The sequence below is a fragment of the Vigna angularis genome, chromosome 9 (genome assembly GCF_016808095.1).
Source record: "Vigna angularis cultivar LongXiaoDou No.4 chromosome 9, ASM1680809v1, whole genome shotgun sequence".
Classification (NCBI taxonomy): Eukaryota; Viridiplantae; Streptophyta; class Magnoliopsida; order Fabales; family Fabaceae; genus Vigna; species Vigna angularis.
The window spans coordinates 30,273,380-30,292,280 of NC_068978.1; the positions used below are offsets into that span (position 1 = coordinate 30,273,380).

At 34.0% G+C, this 18,901-nt stretch overlaps 2 protein-coding genes across 4 annotated transcripts; both read left to right on the forward strand.

Moving 5' to 3' along the window:
• Positions 1-4,516: 4,516 nt before the first annotated feature.
• On the forward strand, positions 4,517-7,327 carry LOC108347182 (receptor like protein kinase S.2). The gene has a single exon (XM_017586341.2). It carries the CDS (start codon positions 4,640-4,642, stop codon positions 7,178-7,180), a length of 2,541 nt encoding a protein of 846 aa, XP_017441830.1. The 5' UTR covers positions 4,517-4,639; the 3' UTR covers positions 7,181-7,327.
• Positions 7,328-8,817: 1,490 nt separating this feature from the next.
• Positions 8,818-18,521, forward strand: LOC108347600 (eukaryotic translation initiation factor 4G). Of its 3 annotated transcripts, XM_052868858.1 has the most exons (12): positions 8,818-8,871; positions 9,051-9,248; positions 11,432-11,568; positions 11,809-11,946; positions 12,041-12,111; positions 12,216-12,272; positions 12,553-12,705; positions 12,781-13,746; positions 13,868-14,150; positions 14,443-16,837; positions 17,680-17,874; positions 17,956-18,521. In XM_052868858.1, exons 2-12 carry the CDS (start codon positions 9,091-9,093, stop codon positions 18,287-18,289), a joined length of 4,887 nt encoding a protein of 1,628 aa, XP_052724818.1. In that variant the 5' UTR covers positions 8,818-8,871; positions 9,051-9,090; the 3' UTR covers positions 18,290-18,521. The 3 variants fall into 3 exon arrangements, with proteins under 3 accessions (XP_052724818.1, XP_017442445.1, XP_017442446.1); XM_017586956.2 differs by having other exon boundaries at positions 12,553-13,746; XM_017586957.2 differs by lacking the exon at positions 8,818-8,871 and having other exon boundaries at positions 9,075-9,248; positions 11,461-11,568; positions 12,553-13,746.
• Positions 18,522-18,901: the final 380 nt, after the last annotated feature.

Sequence of the window (18,901 nt, forward strand, 5' to 3'; positions counted from 1 at the left end):
TAGTCTCTTTCCGAAATTTTAGACTAATTTAAATAAATTTAATAAAATTTGGTTAAAAGAACTAAATCCACACGTTTCTAAAATTAAACGACTAAATTGAGTCAAAGTTTCAAAGAGGAACTAATTTCAATTTTCACTTAAAGTTAAGAGACCAAAAACATATTTAACCATTTTTTAACATATTTTAAAACACCAAAATTAGTGTTCATCAGTATATTTTGAAAGCAGTCACTAGATAATCTAAATTCGACAATTGGTACTACTTCGCTATCGGTCACCGCATTGAAAGCGATCTTTATACGTTAGGTAAGTTAGCAGCGTAATAAGCCGGCCTTTGAAGAAAGACCGTTCCATCTTGTTCGAAAGCGGTCTATTCCGGAAGTAGTGGTGGCAAATCTTTTGGATGGACTTAAAAAAGAAAACTCTTTATTTTCATGGAAACGAAAGAATATTAAATGAAGAATGACAGGGCTAGGTAAAAGGTGCATTAGAGCAAGTCACTTATTATCCCCACCCAAAGGAGGTAAGGAACTGGGACGGAATGCGAGCCAGAGGCACTACATCCTTTCCGGTAAGCAGTACGTGTGGGTGTGCTTATTTGAGAGTCACCAAGGAAGTAGTAGAAATGTTGAAGAGGAGACAACCCGCTCTTGAAAGACTATGCGCGTCGCGTGCTCGATCTAGCAATTGTTTTGATGAACTGTGACATTTTTTAGTTTCTTATATTTTCAAAATTTTCAACTTCAAGCTAAATTATTGTCACGATAATTTATTTTAGTATTTGACACAAAAATAAAATAAAAAATAATGATTAAAACTAAACCATGAACAACCTAGATGTAGCATCCCATTTTAGTAGCTTATAACTAATAAAATAAGAATTATAATATAGATAAAACAAAAAAAATTGTCTCAATATATATATATATATATATATATATATATATATATATATATATATATATATATATATATCAGATATTTGTTAAGACAAGATTGTCTATAGAGAATAAATTGTCTAACATCTTAAAGTTCTGAAGTTTAACAAACAACACTTAACGAAATATCCTTTAGAGAAGAATAACGTTTGGACTTTGTGAACATCAAAACATTCCTATTAAACGCTTACCAGACAACTTTGTGAACATCAAAACATTCCTATTAAACGCTTACCAGACAGACCATGACATGTCACATATAAAAGATTAAACAACATTTGTCAAAAGCACATTTAGAGAAAGAAGTCATAAATGATATATATCTTATCAATTGTCTCTATTTGAAAAAGCTCGGACTTGCAGTAAAAGTTTATTAAACGTAACATGCTTCAACACTCTATCAACGGATAGATCATTAAATGCATGTATGTACTATACCTTCTTTTTTGCTCTACTTTTTCTCTCTTTATCTATGCAAATATCAACAATATCAAGATATACTCAAAAGCATTCCACGAGTATTAGAAAGACGTTGTGAGATAAGAAGACATTCTTGGAATGTTTCCTAAAGCTTATGTCCTACTATAGTCGTACAAGGTCTAACTACGAAAGCAATGTTGTTATTCCTAAGACGCAGAAAAATACATATCTTTGTAGCATAAGCCATTTACTCTCAACAAAGTCAACTATCTGTGAGTAATAGTCGGATCTCGAAGGAAGCTATAAAAGAAGGGCCCACACAAGAGAATACAAGAAATTTTGCTATCATTGTATTGTTATGTTGTTATTCTCTCAATAAACTTACCTCGTTTGAGTTTGTTCATAGAACAAAAGAAAGAATTTCACAAGTTCTCATATTTCTTTGCATTGTATTTATCCTCTCACTAAGAGTTATTTGAATCTGTACTTGTAAACCAACACTGATTGTGTTTGCAAATTCTAAAGAAAATTAAAACACTTGTAGCGCAGGAGAGTTAAACGTTCTAGACAGTTGTCTAGGGTTCATACCAGGATTGGTTAGAATACTTAGATATCAAGAATGGTTAAACTTAGACTAGTCAAGATTGACTAGGGGGACCAAGAGTGGTTAGAATACTCGGTGTATATCAAGAGTGATTTGTACTTGGTTGTAATCTTGGATAAAATTAATGGAACCTCTTAAGAGTTCATGAAGGAAACTAGAGCTAGCTCAGAATTGAATGAACCAATATAAAATATTTGTATTATTGTTTTTCTTGCTTAAAACGTTGTCCTAACAATTGCTTTAAAACACAAATGTCTAACAATTATTGTAGTGTAACCCTGCAATAGTTATTAAGCGTTAGTTTACAAAAGGTTTTAGAAACACTATTCATACCACCCAGACCACCCCCCCCCCTCCCCACCCCCAACCCCCTCTCCTTCTAGTGTTTTCCTATGATTAATATCAACACTTGTATTTTGTGATTTTTAGGGAACTTGTATTTGTTCAATTGTTCAAATTGGTACTCCTTTCTTAAGTGCATTAGTTTGAAACAATTTTAACATGGAAACTCGTATCAATTTTCCCATTTGCTCAGATCATAAACTCTCTCAATCACACAAAACCAAGTCAAAACTAGTGAAAGTCATGAATCAAACATTCAAACCATACCAGTCAAATCAATCATGCTCACCACAAATCTAATTCATCAAAAATAGCTACAGTTCATTTCCAACATGAAATCAATCACCAACATGCATTCATCAAATTAGCAAGAACACTACGAAAGAATTATGAACTAACTTCGCTTACCTGACCCAACAGTTCATAAGACCTTACAAGAACGATCAGGACATACCTTATGATCAATGATTAGTATAAACTCATATAGATGACTAAAAAACACATGCAAGTAGAAGAAGACTCACATGCAATAGATAATATTAAAAAACCAAGAAAAATGGTTGAAACTCAACTGATTGGTCCAAAGTAAAGAATTTGTCGCAAGAATTAATCCTACAGTCCTGGTTCTTCAATCAAACTAGAAAAAACTCTTACAAAATATTCAAAAAAAACTCTAGAAAAATTATTTATATATATATATATATATATATATATATATATATATATATATATTTTAAAATAATGAAATTCATTAATAATAAAATTGTTTATGTTAAAACCTTTTAATATTAAAATAATGAAGACTTACAGTATTTAAACCACTATTATTTAAAAAAAGTTTATTCTTTACACTATCATCTTTGGCCTATATCATGTCTATATAAAAAAAAGTCAACATGAAATTGATCTCTTTCAATAAGTTTCCTTTCGTATGTACACTTAAGAATTAAATTATTGTAAACATAATCACATATAAGAGATAGTTATGTACCAACTACGTTGATATGCTTAGGGTTTTTGTTTTGATATCAAAATAATGAACCTAGTTTTTCTTTTATTTATATATATATATATATATATATATATATATATATATATGACAAAAGCATAGTTTTTCATTTGATTGAAGCATTCTTTGGCATGTAGCCAACATCGTTGATTTTCATCCATATTATTCAATTTTCATGGTTTCTAGTTACTTTTACTTTTACCAAGGAATATCTTTCTTCTTTGGTAAGAGAAGAGCACGTTATCATCTAGAATAATAATTTTTAATGATTAAATTGAAGAAAAGATGATTAACCATTAAGTTAGTGAGTTATCTTTTCCATGCTAACCATTAAGTTATGCATTTATTTACTTTCGACACGTAAAAGTGATCGCATCATATTTTGATTTTCTTAGTAAACCAAAACAACATGGAAAAAAAAAGTACTTAATTAAATTAATTTGCTTTAAAAATATGTTTTTCTCAAAACACTTCAGAAAAACAACTATTTTCCTTAATTTAAAACAGACACATATATACGACAGCTTAGTTTTTCCAACAATTACGCAAACAAGTTCGACAGTTTCAATGAAAAACTAAACGTGAAAGCAGATATCTCAACAACCTCGAGTTTTTAACTAAAACAAAGACTCAAAGTACGATATTTCTTTTTAACTTTTTATTATTTATTTATTGCTGTATTTTTATTTAATATATGGGAAATAAAAAAGCTTCTGTACTTGTTTTTTTGTGAAGAATTGGCAATGACTTTCGTTGACATAAAGCCAAAACTATGTTAGTTTTTTCTGTTGCTTCATCATTTTCATAGGAAGTTTTCTTTCTCCTTTTTATCAACTTTTACTTTTCACATGAATTTGCATGTTAAAAACCTTCTACCTTTGTCACAGATCACATTGCTTCATCGTTAATCAAGTGTTCCAAAAACCGTTCAACTCAGTTTGATCTACTTGTTAAATAAGCTTTAATCCCTGCATGATTCTTCAAGAACTTGAATTTTAACTTTTAAACTATAGAAACTAAAACTTAATATGAATAACACATGAAGTGGACAGTGATAATACAAAAGAATAATGATTTTGGAGACGTCATGTCAGAGGTGGTGGTAGGTTCCAATTTGGCAAATGGTTGCACTCAATTCAACCGTGCAAACTTAACGCGTTGAATAAATCCATTAACAATGGCATTGCCATCATCGTCAAATACCCAAACTTCAACATCCTTTTCCACGCAGCATTAGCACTAATGCCATTCATTGCAATCTCCATGTCCTAGCTAATTGCTTATGCTTTCAACATCCATATTCTCACAACAAACACAACACAAGCTATGCAGCTTACACACCTGTGCCTTGTCATGCCCTCAGACTATGATAAACTAGAGCCACTTCATGCAACCCCACCAAAACATAAAGGGACACAGAAAAAAGTTAAGGCCAAAAAGGACTTCAAAGGGGCATGTGGAGGCCATGTTGTTGCTACCCTTCAAGGTTCCTTAACAAGGTTGTGTGAGTCAAAGTGGTGGAGTCTATGCCAAGATGGTGCAAGTGAAAGCAAGCAGATCAAGGCTTCATCTTGTGTGTTTCATGATATTGAGGGTGTGCAGCTCTCTTCAAAGATTGGAAGGGACAGCAACAATCCAAGGATTTTCAGCTACGCTGAGCTGTACATAGGGTCAAGGGGTTTTTCTGAGGAGGAGGTTCTGGGAAGTGGAGGTTTTGGCAAAGTGTACAAAGCTGTTATGCCTAGTGATGGAACAGTGGTGGCTGTGAAGTGTTGCTTGGCAGGGAAAGGTGGCCAGTTTGAGAAGACTTTTGCGGCAGAACTAGCAGCAGTGGCACACCTTCGCCACAAGAACCTTGTTCCCTTGAGGGGTTGGTGTGTTTTTGAGGATCAGCTTTACCTTGTGTATGACTACATGCCTAATCTCAGCCTTGACCGGGTGCTGTTTCGGAAGAACTTGAAGGAGGAGCCACTTGGGTGGGTGAGGCGTGGGAAAATTGTGAAGGGTTTGGCATGTGCGTTGCACTATCTTCATGAGCAGTTGGAGACTCAGATCATTCACAGGGATGTGAAGACCAGCAATGTGATGCTTGATTCCCACTACAATGCTAGGTTGGGGGACTTTGGCTTGGCAAGGTGGCTTGAGCATGAGCTTGAGTACGAGTATGAGACTAGGAAAGAAGCATCAACATCAAGCAAGTTTGAGAATTTCAGGTTGAGTGAGACCACAAGGATTGGTGGCACAATTGGGTACTTGCCCCCTGAGAGCTTCCAGAGAAGGAGTGTTGCAACCTCAAAATCTGATGTTTTCAGCTTTGGAATCGTTGTGTTAGAGGTGGTGTCTGGAAGGAGGGCCATCGATCTCACATACCCTGATGAGAAAATCATCTTGGTTGATTGGATCAGAAGGCTCAGTGATGAAGGGAGAGTCGTTGATGCTGGGGATACAAGGCTGATATACGGTTCCTACAAGGCTTTTGAGATGGAGCATTTGATTCACATAGGCCTTTTGTGCACACTCCATGACCCTTTGTTGAGACCAAGCATGAAGTGGATTGTAGAAGCACTTTCTGATATGTCAAATAAGTTGCCAACACTCCCTTCGTTTCACTCCCATCCTATGTACATCTCTTTGTCTTCTTCATCCGAGACTAGTCCAAGCAGCTCAAAAGGGACTGGCTCAGGCACAGGAACAGAAAGTTCTAGCAATCATTCTAGTTCCATTTCAAAATATGTCACTGCCACAGGAGATACCATATATGTAACAGCTGAAGCTGAACAGAGAAACGGTGGAACTAACTCTTGTAAGAGTAGCAAGAGAACGATGCATAAGCAGACATCATTTTCTGTGGTTCAAACACCTAGGGAGATACCATTCAAGGAGATTGTTTCAGCCACAGAGAACTTCTCAGAGTCCAAAAGGGTGGCCGAGTTAGACTTTGGAACTGCTTACCATGGCATCCTAGATGGCCACTGCCATGTCATGGTGAAACGCCTTGGCTTGAAGACATGCCCTGCACTGCGCCAAAGATTTTCCAATGAGCTAAGAAACATTGCAAAACTTCGCCACAGGAACTTGGTGCAGCTCAGAGGATGGTGCACTGAGCAAGGAGAGATGCTTGTGGTGTATGATTACTCAGCTAGAAGATTTCTCAGCCACCAACTTCACCATCATATCAATGGTACTAAAAAGGGTTATTCTGTTCTGAAATGGCATCATAGGTATAACATAGCGAAATCACTTGCATCTGCACTTCTCTATCTGCATGAGGAATGGGATGAACAGGTCATTCACAGGAACATAACCTCTTCAGCAGTGACTCTTGAACCTGACATGACCCCAAGACTAGGTAGTTTTGCTCTGGCTGAGTTTCTTTCAAGGAATGAGCATGGCCATCATGTGATCACCACCAGGAACAAGTCTGTTTGTGGGATTTACGGCTACATGTCACCAGAATATGTGGAATCAGGAGAAGCAACGGTGGCTGCTGATGTTTATAGTTTTGGTGTGGTGGTGCTTGAGATTGTGAGTGGACTTATGGCTGTGGATTTTAGGCAACCTGAGGTGCTTTTGGTGAAGAAGGTTCATGAATTTGAGATGAGAAAAAGATCACTTGAGGCACTAGCAGATACAAGACTAAATGGAGAATACAATCACAAGGAGCTAATGAGATTGGTGAGGTTAGGAGTTGCATGCACCCGTTCTGACCCAAAACTAAGACCAAGCACAAGACAGATAGTGAGCATCCTTGATGGAAATGAGAAATTAATCATGGGGGAGAACATGGAGAGCAGGGAAGATTGGAGAGAAAGAAACGCTTGTTCTCTGTCTCTGGTCAAGAGAATCCAAGCTCTAGGAATACAATGAAAAGTTGCACAAGAAAATGAAGGAACAAAATGGACAATGATGGTTTGTAACATAGAAAGCTTGTCTGTAACATAGAGTTGTTTTTAACATTGTATATTTGTATTTGTTGGAAGCACATATTAATAAGATCAATTTATAATAGATATAAATTTTACTGGTTTTAAAATAGACTTAACCTTAAATTCACTTCTTAATATAATATCGTATTCTTGACTTAGAGTCTATCTCACAGTAAAATTTATTGTTTATTGTTTCATCCACTATTATATCGCTATTTAACCATTCATCTCGAAGTTCAAGTCAAAACATTGAGTACAATACAGGACTATTATCTCTTGATTGTATAACAGAGATAATGAATGCATCAGCATATATTTATGCTAAAGCAGGATTTATTCTATACTTTTTCAGTTTCAAGAACATATTGTATACGATTTTGTTATGATAACAATTTCAACAGAGTGAAGGAAAACATTCTGATTTTGTCTAGTTCAAGGCAATACACAGTGAATGAACACAATGTAATATCAAACACTCTTAAGTTGTAAAATTGTCATGTTTTCCTTTTATTTTCCTTCATCGAAAATGTGATATAAATGGGGTCCAATTTGTTTTATTTGCTAAATGTCACACCACTCAATTCTTTGGTCCAAAATTATTTAATTAATTAGGGACCATTTTGCAATATTACAAATTAGTTAGGGACTACATTGTAATTATCATAAACATTCAGAAATTACATTGCAAATAAAAAAGGTTAAGTAAGAACCATTTTGCATTTAAAGTATTTGAGTAATGGTACCTTGACATGTCAACGTGGCAAAAACACTCATTTGACATGCTAAGTGTCATTAAGTTTAAATAATAATAATATTTTGACATAATTTTGTTTTTAACATTCATTTAACATAGTATGACCCTTTTTACCAAATTTCTAAACTATCACAGTACATAATTTTAAAATTTCATGACACTTGGTGTGTCAAATGAATGTTTTTGCCACATTGACGTGACAAAATACCACTACTCAATTTTAAAATTATACTCTATGATAGTCTGAAAGTTCAGTAAAGATTAATCTCACACTTTATCAAATGAATGTTAAAAACCAAAACTGTGTCAAAATATTATTATTAAAAGTATTTAGGCACCGATTTCAATTTAAAAAGTTTCTAGAAATTATAGACAGTTAAAAAAAATCTTTCCAGAAATTAATAGAAAAGCACTTCATTTTCTTATAAGAGTAGTATTTGATTAGTTTCTCACTTTCAAACAGTTTAAATGTTTTTGTATTATTATTTTAGTTATTCATTTTCATAATTATGTCCAAATACATAGTAATATATTTAATAAACATTTGAAGAAATGTAAATTTATTAATGTAAAGGTGATGAAACATTAATGTTATACTAGTATAAAACTCTTGTATAAATATAAGATTATCAAACTCACACTCACCAAACTTAACTACACAAATTTCATTATGAAAAAAAAAATAGATCCACATTTATATAAAAACAAGAATAAATATGATTTAATAATAAAGTAAAGAAAAAGAGAGAAAAATAAGGGAGTGTGAGTAAAAGGTGTCAAAAAATCCGCAACTCATTGGAATTGTGTGTATTTGTGTGAGATGATCTCCTAAAAAGGCTATTTCTTCTTTTGACCCTTCCCTCACTCCACACTGTAAGGTATTTGTTTGGGTTTTTCTCTTCTCTTTCTTTTTTTATTTTTATTTTTATTTTTTTTATATTTTTTTTCTCTAACGAAACAAAATCATACGCACACTACACTCTTTCTCACTCTGTTTTTCTCATTCATTTTTCGACGATTCGGTTTTCTCTGCGTTTTTTCTCTTTCCTTGTGGAAGAAACTGCATTGCTGTGAGGTGTTCGAAGGGGTTGGGATATATGTCCTTCAATCAATCAAAGGTGGAAAAGAACGACGTCGTTTACAGAAGAAACGGACGATCATCCACCTTTAACCAGCAAAGAGGTTCCTACGGCAAAGCTGCTGGCGATGGCGGTGGAATCGCGCCGTCAAACAATTCATTATCCACTGCCCGAAGGTGAGTTTAGGCTTGCCATTCACATTTTGCATGTGTTGTCTTTCGTCGTTAAATTTTGATTGATCTTGTAGTAATAATGTCGCCAATGTGGATGTGTTTTAGAGTGTGAAGTGCACTGTTGTAATGGATAAAAAAGAATGAACATTGTGATTGTTATATAATTATATGATATATACGTATATATAATATGGTGTGTAACACTGTTTGCTGATAATAAAAAAAATGGTGTGTAACACTGTAGTTAATTGTTTTTCTGTGATTAATGATGAAGGATGTGGATTGAGATTTTAATTTTGGAATTTAGATGCATTATAGAGTGTGAAGTGTAATGATATAATTAAGTGTTGACATTGTGATTTTGATAAAAAAAAAAGTGAGAAATCATATTTTATATTTAGTTGTTTGTAGATTAGTTTTGAAGGATGTAGATTCGGGATTTTCTTTTTAATCTGGATAAGTTTTAAACTGGGAATAGTAATTTTGTAATTTTTGAGAATAGTTTAGTGTTGACGTTGTCATTGAGATATAATATGCAACAAATTGTAATGATACTGTAATTGATTGTTTGTAAAATAGTATTGAAGATGTTGATTGAGACTTAATTTGTTGATTTTGTGGAATTTTTTTTTTTAGTGTTTGAAGGTAGGTAGAATAAAGTTGGTTTTGGAGATTTGGATTTTGTTTTTATCTATACTTTATATGAAGGGGATAAAACATTTTTTTTTTCAGTTTTGGTGTCATTATTCAACAAGACTATTTACCCTTTATTGAATGAATATAATTTTATTGTTTGATAAAATACATAACAGACACGCATAGGTGGGAATGGATGTATTTACACGAATTGTTTGAATGCGGTTTACAGTGTATAAAGTGTAACAGCAATGTGTTTTAATTGATAAAAGGAATTAATGAAATTGTAACATTGTGATTGAGATAACATATGTGATCAAATATAATCAATTATTGTATGTGAAATAATATTAAAGGATATGGATTGATGTTTATTCATCAACTTGGTTGTGTTAATTTGAATGAAAAAAATTAAGTTCTGACATTATGCTTGTGATAAAATATGAAACAAATTGTAATTGTTTTTAAAATAGTTGAAGGGTGTGGGCTGATTTTTTATTTTTTTTGAATTTAGATGTAGAGGGTAAAATTTAGTGTTAAAATATATAAAAAGAATTAAGCGATACTATGTAACAAATTAATAACATGTTTGTAGAGGGGTGATGAAGGGTGTAGATTGGGATTTTTTTTTTTAATTTAGATACATTTTTTGAGTGCAAGGTATGATGTTATGATTCATGAAAACTATTAAATGCTGTGATTGTGATAAAATATTTAACAGACTGTAATTAATCATTGTTTGCTTAATTTATACTGTTGGAGGGTGTAGATTAGCTCTAGTTTTTTCTAGAAAAATTTGGTTGCATTTTAGATGTCTTGTTATGATGGATGAAAAGAATTTAATATTGATATTATTGTTACGATAAGAGTATATAATTAATCCCATTATGATGGTTATGATTGAGATTTCCTTTTCTTGCTTTTTTTTTTTTTTTGTGAAATTGGAATGTGATTTAGAGTTCAAAATGTATGTAAATTAGGGATTTTATTTTGTTGACTTTGTAGAATTTGTTGTGTTTTAATCTATGAAGTGTAATATTATAATGGATGAAAAAATTCGAGTTTTATATTGTTAATATGTATGTGCGTGTGTGTGTAATAAATTATATATTATGATTATGATTAATTGTTGTTAGTATAATAGTGTTTTAAGGTGTATATTGAGATTTTTCTGGAATTTGGATCTGTTTTAGTACGCAAAGTGCAATGTTATTCGGGTGAAAGGAATTAAACACTGACATTGTGATAATATATGTACCGAAGTATGTATAACATTTATACAATAGTGTTGAAAAGTATAGATTAGGATTCTTTTGTGGAATTTAGATGTGTTTTTGTGTGAAATAGGTAGTGTTAAATGAATGGAAAAGTTAAATGTATGTACATTGTATGTGATTAATTATAAAGTTATGAAAACCTTCTATTTTCTCTTTTTTGTGACATGTGGTTTGATGATTCGTTACTTAAACTATTTTTTCCACACCATTATGATTTGTGTATTTTTTTTTTCTTCATTATTGGTTATTGATTATGCATGTTGATTGTTATAGTTTTAACAAGAAGTCTAATAATGCACAAGGTGGACAATCTAGGCTAAATCCTTCCCAGGGAAATTCAACAGAATCAAATAATGCATCTGCTGCTCGGAACATTAGTAATGGTATCCATGGACAGTCCCACTTACATGGTAAGATTTAGGAGTAATATTTATTTATTTCTGGGAAAAAATGTAATTCTTGTCTTCATTGATTTTTAGTGTCAGGTTATGTTCCTCTGTAGAATTTTTCTGAAGAATTATTTTTGAAACAGCCTTCCCTCTTTTTTTAATAGGATAATCTTCCGATGTTGTTGAGGTGATTAAGTGTTTTATAAATATTTATTTTTTATTTTTTTTGTATGTAATTCATGCATTTGTGTGGCATTATAGGTGCACCAGATGGGCCAATTACAAAGTCATCTGAATCATCAGCTGGGCATAAGAGCACTGGAATTGTTCCAAAGGCTGAAACTGCTACATTGCCCCCTTTAATTTCTGATCCAGTACTTCCCACAAGCCTTGCTAAGGGTATGTTAGTCTTGTAAGATTTTGTTGTGTACATTAGCAGTTAGTTATGTTGTGTGTGAGATTTGTGAAATATCAATACATATGTCTGTACCAGGAGATGATGAGTCTAAGGCATTCCCTTTTCAATTTGGATCCATTGTTCCTGGCGTCATTAATGGGATGGCAGTAAGTTTCTTCTACATTAATTGATTAGAATATGGTGCATTACACATTTTGTGGATTTTTGACATAAGTAGAGTAATTGATCATGTTACTGTTCTTTTGTACAGATTCCTGCTCGTACATGTTCAGCTCCTCCTAGTTTTGATAAGCAGAAGCCTGATCAGGTATGCATTTTTTTTTCACTTCCTTTCCTTAATTTTTGTACTATCATTCAAAGAGTTACTATCCCCTCTCCATTCAAAGGTGAAGAGCATTTCTTTTAGATTCTATCCTACAAAGATGATCTGATTTATATTTTATACATGAAATAAGATCCTTATTCTTTTCGTATGTCTAATTGAAGTTGACATAATTAGTGATATTAGTATTCAATGATTGAAGATGAACTTTTTCTATGTCTTTCCATACTAAGGAATGTTGGAGGTATAATTCCTTGACTTTCAGGCTCTTGATGACCCTGACAAATCTGTGTCTTCGGATCCAATTCCTCCTGTTCCAAAGCAGCAGAAATCACACGAGAAAGATGCTGGTGTCAATGAGCAATCTAACGTTGAGATTAAGGACAACAAGGATTCTGAGGTGTCAATTTTAACCTCGGTAAATCACATGTCAAAACCCTTTGTTGCTCCTGTAACTGGGATTTCAGTCTCAACTTCATATCACCAATCACAGGCTCCTTTACAGTTTGGAGGTGCTAATCCACAGATTCAATCTCATGGCATGACAACAACGTCCATCCAAATGCCTATACCGATGCCTTTACCAATTGGTAATGCTACACAAGTGCAACAGCCGGTTTTTATTCCAGGTCTTCAACCTCATCCAATGCATCCTCAAGGGATCATGCATCAAGGCCAAAACATTAGTTATTCTCCTCAAATGGGTAATCAATTAGGCAACATGGGCATTGGCATAGGTTGTCAATATCCACAACAGAAAGGAGGAAAATTTGCAAGTCCTCGTAAAACTACCCATGTAAAGATAACTCATCCTGAGACACATGAAGAGTTAAGACTTGATAAAAGGATGGATGCATTCTCAAATGGTGGGTCATCTTGTGTTAGACCACATCCTAACATACCTTCTCAATCCCAGCCTGTTAAATCTTTTCCGGCTTCTCATCCTGTGAACTATTTTCCATCCAACTCGTATAATACAAATTCTCCTTATTATCCACCTAATTCTCTCCCATTAACAGGTAGCCCAATGACTCCTAATTGTCAACCAACAACATTTAATTTTCCTCTGCACCATGGTCCCCAAGGTGTGAGTTTTATGAATTCATCTTCACATGGTTCCTCGCCTACTAATAAAACTAGCACTCCAGCAGGGATTACATCTATGACCATTAAGCCTAATGGTACAACTTCTATAGTGGACTCCTCCTTGTCGAATTCCTGTATCGCTGATGTTCAAAATGGAGAATCCCCTGGTTCAACAATATCTTGTGATGTTAGCTCCTCTGTGCTGCAAAAAGGATCGGAAACCTGTTCAGAAGTTTCTCCACAACAATCTAAGTTTTCTAGTGATTTTGTCACAAATGTGTCTAATAATGAAGGTGGAAGGGAATCTCTCGCTATCTCCAACTCTTTGAAGGATAAAAAACCAGGGAAGAAAGATCAAATAACACAAAATCAGGTATATGCGTGAAGAATTATTCATGCACACAAATGCTCACTTGAATGTAAAGGATGTACTTTTCAGTATTATGTGATCTTGGTGTGCTTGAATATAAGGTGTACTGTGTCTTTTGCCACAGGTTTCTGTACTATCTCCCACAATGGACTCTATACGTTCTGGAGTTGTTGATCAAAATATATCTGATATTGGAGTACCCGATGCTTTAGGAACTAAAAAAAATTATTCTGCAGCAATTACTATTGAAGATCTTCCAGGATCTGATACAATTTCAACTGGTGTTGAAGTGGAGACCAATGGGTCTGTAGAAGCTTCTGCTTATGTTTCAGTGGAAGGATGTGGTGCACAAACTATTGACAAAGTTCACAATCAGATGCCTGATAAGACATATAAATTAGTTGAAGGTAAAAAAAAATAAAAAAATTAAAGCCTTATGATAAAAGTGATGTGTCATCTCCTAAAGTATACAAACAATATTAAATTTAATGGAACAAAAATTAAAGTAATAAAAGATCTTGCAAATTTGAGCATTTTGAGAATTCTATTACAATAAGATGAATTTGCAAATTTTAATAAACAATATGATAGAGTAAGTGATAATTTAGGCACGTCTGCCCTGGCTGCATCGAGTTATTTATTCTAGAGATGTCTCTTTTATTAGAAATGGTAGATTAGTTACAAATTATTTTGATTCAGGAAACTTTGGCTCATCAGATCTGCAGTCTACTGATCTTCCAAAAACAACACTAAAGCATTTTAAGAACGATTCAGAGAATGTTGATGTTGAGTCAGGTACCAAGGATAGACCAATTATAGAACCAAATAAGGTGAAAAACCAATCTAAAGGAAAGAAGAAGAGAAGAGAGATACTTCAGAAAGCAGATGCCGCTGGGTCAACTTCTGATCTTTATAATGCATACAAGGGACCTGGGGAAAAGAGAGGTGTCTTAAGTTCTGAGAGCAAGGAAAGTGTTACTAGTCCTCTAAGCTTGAAACAATTTGATGTTGGTCAGTCTGATATTAAAGCCAGTGAGAAATGTGATCATAATAAAGTTGAGCTTGATGATTGGGAGGATGTTGCTGACATGTCTACCCCTAAACTGGAGGTTCATGACATATCTCAAAAAGTAGGTGAAGGACATGGAAGTACAACCAAAAAATATTCACGTGATTTCCTTCTGAAATTTGTAGAGCAGTGCATTGATCTTCCTGAAGGTTTTGAAATCACTGCAGACATTGGAGCTTTGATGAATGCCAATATTGGCGGCTCTCATATTTTTGAGCGTGATTCGCATCCTAATCCTGGAAGAGCTGTAGGTGGGTTGTCTCGGATGGATCGTCGTGGCGATGTGATTATGGAGGACGATAGATGGAACAGAGTTTCTGGTTCTTTTCGTGCTGGACGTGGTCCAGAAGGCACCGGAGGAAATTCAGGATTTCGATATGGTCATGGAGGCAACTTTGGTGTTTTAAGGAATCCTCGTGCACAAACACCTCTACAATACAGTGGAGGGATCCTTTTTGGGCCAATGCAATCTGGGGGAAATCAAGGTGGAAGAAATATCCCTAATGGGGAGAGATGGCAGCGATCTGCTAGCTTCCAGCAGAGGGGCTTAATTCCTTCTCCAAACCAAACTCCTTTACAAATAATGCACAAAGCTGAGAATAAGTACGAAGTGGGTAAAGTGACAGATGTGGAAGAGGTAAAACAAAGGCAGTTGAAAGCTATCTTAAACAAACTAACACCACAAAATTTTGACAAACTCTTTGAAAAGGTGAAAGAAGTTAATATTGACAATGCAATCACCCTCATCGGTGTCATTTCACAAATATTTGAGAAAGCTCTTATGGAACCTACCTTTTGTGAAATGTATGCCAACTTTTGTTTACATTTGGCTTCTGAGTTGCCTGATTTTAGTGAGGACAACGAAAAAATAACTTTTAAAAGGTTATTATTGAACAAGTGCCAAGAGGAATTTGAGAGGGGTGAAAGGGAAGAAGAAGAAGCAAATAAGGCTGATGAGGGTGAGGTTAAGCAGTCTACTGAGGAAAGGGGAGAAAGAAGAGTTAAGGCAAGAAGACGAATGTTGGGAAACATTAGATTGATTGGAGAACTATATAAGAAGAAAATGTTGACAGAGAGGATAATGCATGAGTGTATCAAGAAGTTACTGGGTCAATATCAAGATCCAGATGAAGAAAACATTGAAGCTTTGTGCAAGCTAATGAGTACTATTGGGGAGATGATTGACCATCCAAAAGCCAAGGAACATATGGATGCATATTTTGAAAGGATGAAGTTATTATCAATCAACATGAATTTATCTTCTAGGGTGAGGTTCATGTTGAAGGATGCCATTGATTTGAGAAAGAATAAATGGCAACAAAGGAGGAAAGTAGAAGGTCCCAAAAAGATTGACGAGGTACATAGGGATGCTGCTCAGGAAAGGCAATCCCATGCTGGTAGGTCAAATCGTGGTCCTGGTAACAATCAATCAAGTAGAAGGAATCCCATTGATTTTAGTCCAAGAGTGTCGTCTTCTAATTCTCAAATGGGTGGATTATGTGGTCTTCCAACTCAAGCACGTGGCTATGGTGGCTCTCAGGATGCTCAATTTGAAGAACAACAATCTTATGAAGCTAAGACTTTGTCAGTTCCTTTGCCTCAAAGATCTTTAGGAGATGATTCTATAACCTTGGTACCTCAAGGTGGTCTTGCTAGGGGAATGTCTATGAGAGGATCAACCACAATTTCCAATCTTCCAATATCTGATGTGGTTCCTGTGCCTAGAGACCCTCATATAATGACTGCAGGTCTTAATGGTCAGAGTAATTCATCAGAGCGCACACAATATAACTCAATGGAGGATCTTGGGTCAAGACGTGGTACTAACAGGTCTTTAGGTCCATCTACTCATGATCAATCAATTGCCCCTGAGCATAATGTAAACCATGGTAACAGAAACTTGAAGAGTGTTTCACCTGCTGCTCAATTGCAAGGATCCATAATCTCTCAGAATTCTTATTCAGATAAGATTGTGTCAGAAGAACTGAGAGACATGTCCTTGTCAGCCATAAGAGAATACTACAGGTTTTTTTTTTCTTTTCACTTTTTTCTCTACAGCACGTTTTTTCTCCTAGTTACAACTTCTGTGGCCAGTTATATTCTTTTTGGGAAGCTTAAACAAACAAATTACTGCACACATACGATCTAGGTAAAACCATTTTATATTAGAAATGTTCAATTTTTCCTGGTGGGAATCTTTTTTTTCTTATTTTTTTTAATGTGTCTTGTTTTTCAAATATAAATATGGCAGGTTGACCTACATCTAAACATGATCTCTTATTTATATAAAAATATAAATGTGTTTGGATGACATAGGTATTGGTCTCATAGGTGGGTAAACCCGACAACTGAACCGCAGTATAACTTGCCTAGGTGGTAAGTTCAATCATCTAAACCACTCCACCATTTACAGGTTCACCTAGTAGGTTCAACCCAACCCACTTTTTCAACCCTATATGTATCCAACTTACAATTTTTTTTGCATACATATAGACATTATCTCATAATGGTACCAAAATTTTATTTTTCTATTCATTGGAGGATTGAACTTTTAATACTTAAATTAAATGACTCCTGAACAATATCATAGGAGCAGTTGGAGCGGTGTTGAAATATTGTCCTATATTTGTGTTGGATTTAGAAAGGAGGTTATGTGAAGTTTCTTTTTACAGCTATATCAAATTCATGAATCTTTGTTTTTTGTTACAACTTGGTAATGACGAATTTTTATGCTATGTGTATTGTATTCCATTGGCCAAATTACATATGTTAATTTTTTTCCTTCAGTTTTTGAATTTATACTTGTGAATTTAATTCCCACTGATCTCATCATTTAATGATCTTAATAAAACTTATGCAATTTTCAGTGCTAGAGATGAGAAAGAACTTGTTTTGTGTATCAAAGATTTGAACTCTCCAAGCTTTTATCCTTCTATGGTTTCTCTCTGGGTCACAGATTCATTTGAGAGAAAGGACACAGAAAGAGATCTTCTTGCCAAACTACTTATCAACCTAGTGAAATCTCAACATCACACCTTGAGTCAAGTCCAACTCATCAAAGGGTAAGATTGATTTAACCATAGTAGGGAAAATCCATTTATTATGAAGGCAACTATCAATTGATTCCTTTGTATGTTGGCTAGGTTTGAATCTGTTCTCTGTACATTGGAGGATGTCGTTAATGATGCCCCTAGAGCAGCTGAGTTTCTTGGCCGAATTTTTGCTAAAGTCATAATAGAGAGAGTAGCTACTTTTACTGAGATTGCACAATTAATACATGATGGTGGAGAAGAGCCTGGTAGTCTCTTAGAAATTGGACTTGCAGGTGATGTTCTTGGAAGCACGTTGGAGGTAATTCAAAATGAAAAGGGTGACGTGCTTCTAAATGAGATTCTTTCAGGAAGCTCTAATTTCCAATTGAAAACTTTCCAGCCACCTAATGCTAAAATATCAAGGAAGTTGGAAAAATTTATTTAGATAGTAGTTATGCTTATTGAATGTCTTTTTGTGTAGAAGGGAAAATTGTTTTGACTAGTGTTTTTTTGGGTACTCAATTTGCAGAGAATGGTTTCTCTGTGGAATGGGTGAATAGAGTTTTTTTTATATGGGATTCTTTATTTTTATATTCTTTTTCCATCATCTTTACTACAATTGTAAGACGTTCATTTAATCATAAGAAATTCTAGGTATAGTCATTTTTTTTTTTTTACATATTTCTTTATATAAAAGGTTCGATGAACCTCAACAATATTATTTTCACATCATTTCTAGTTGTATTTCATTAATGTTTAGAAAATAAAAAACTGTATAATCTTAGTTGGTAATATAGATTTGCTGGGATCGAAAGCAAAAAATTCATCCTGTTCTTATATTTATTGCCTAACTTTTTAATTTTTATTATCTCCCAAAATTATCCATAATGAACAATAAAAGTTAAAAATGTTTTTACTGTAATTATAATGTCGGATAAAAGGTAAATTAGTTTTAATAACTATTTTTTAGATATTTTAGTACAGTTGTATTTTTTATAGTAATAATCATTATATCAAAATATTTTATTTTTTATTGTTACGACAAAGCTACGAGCAG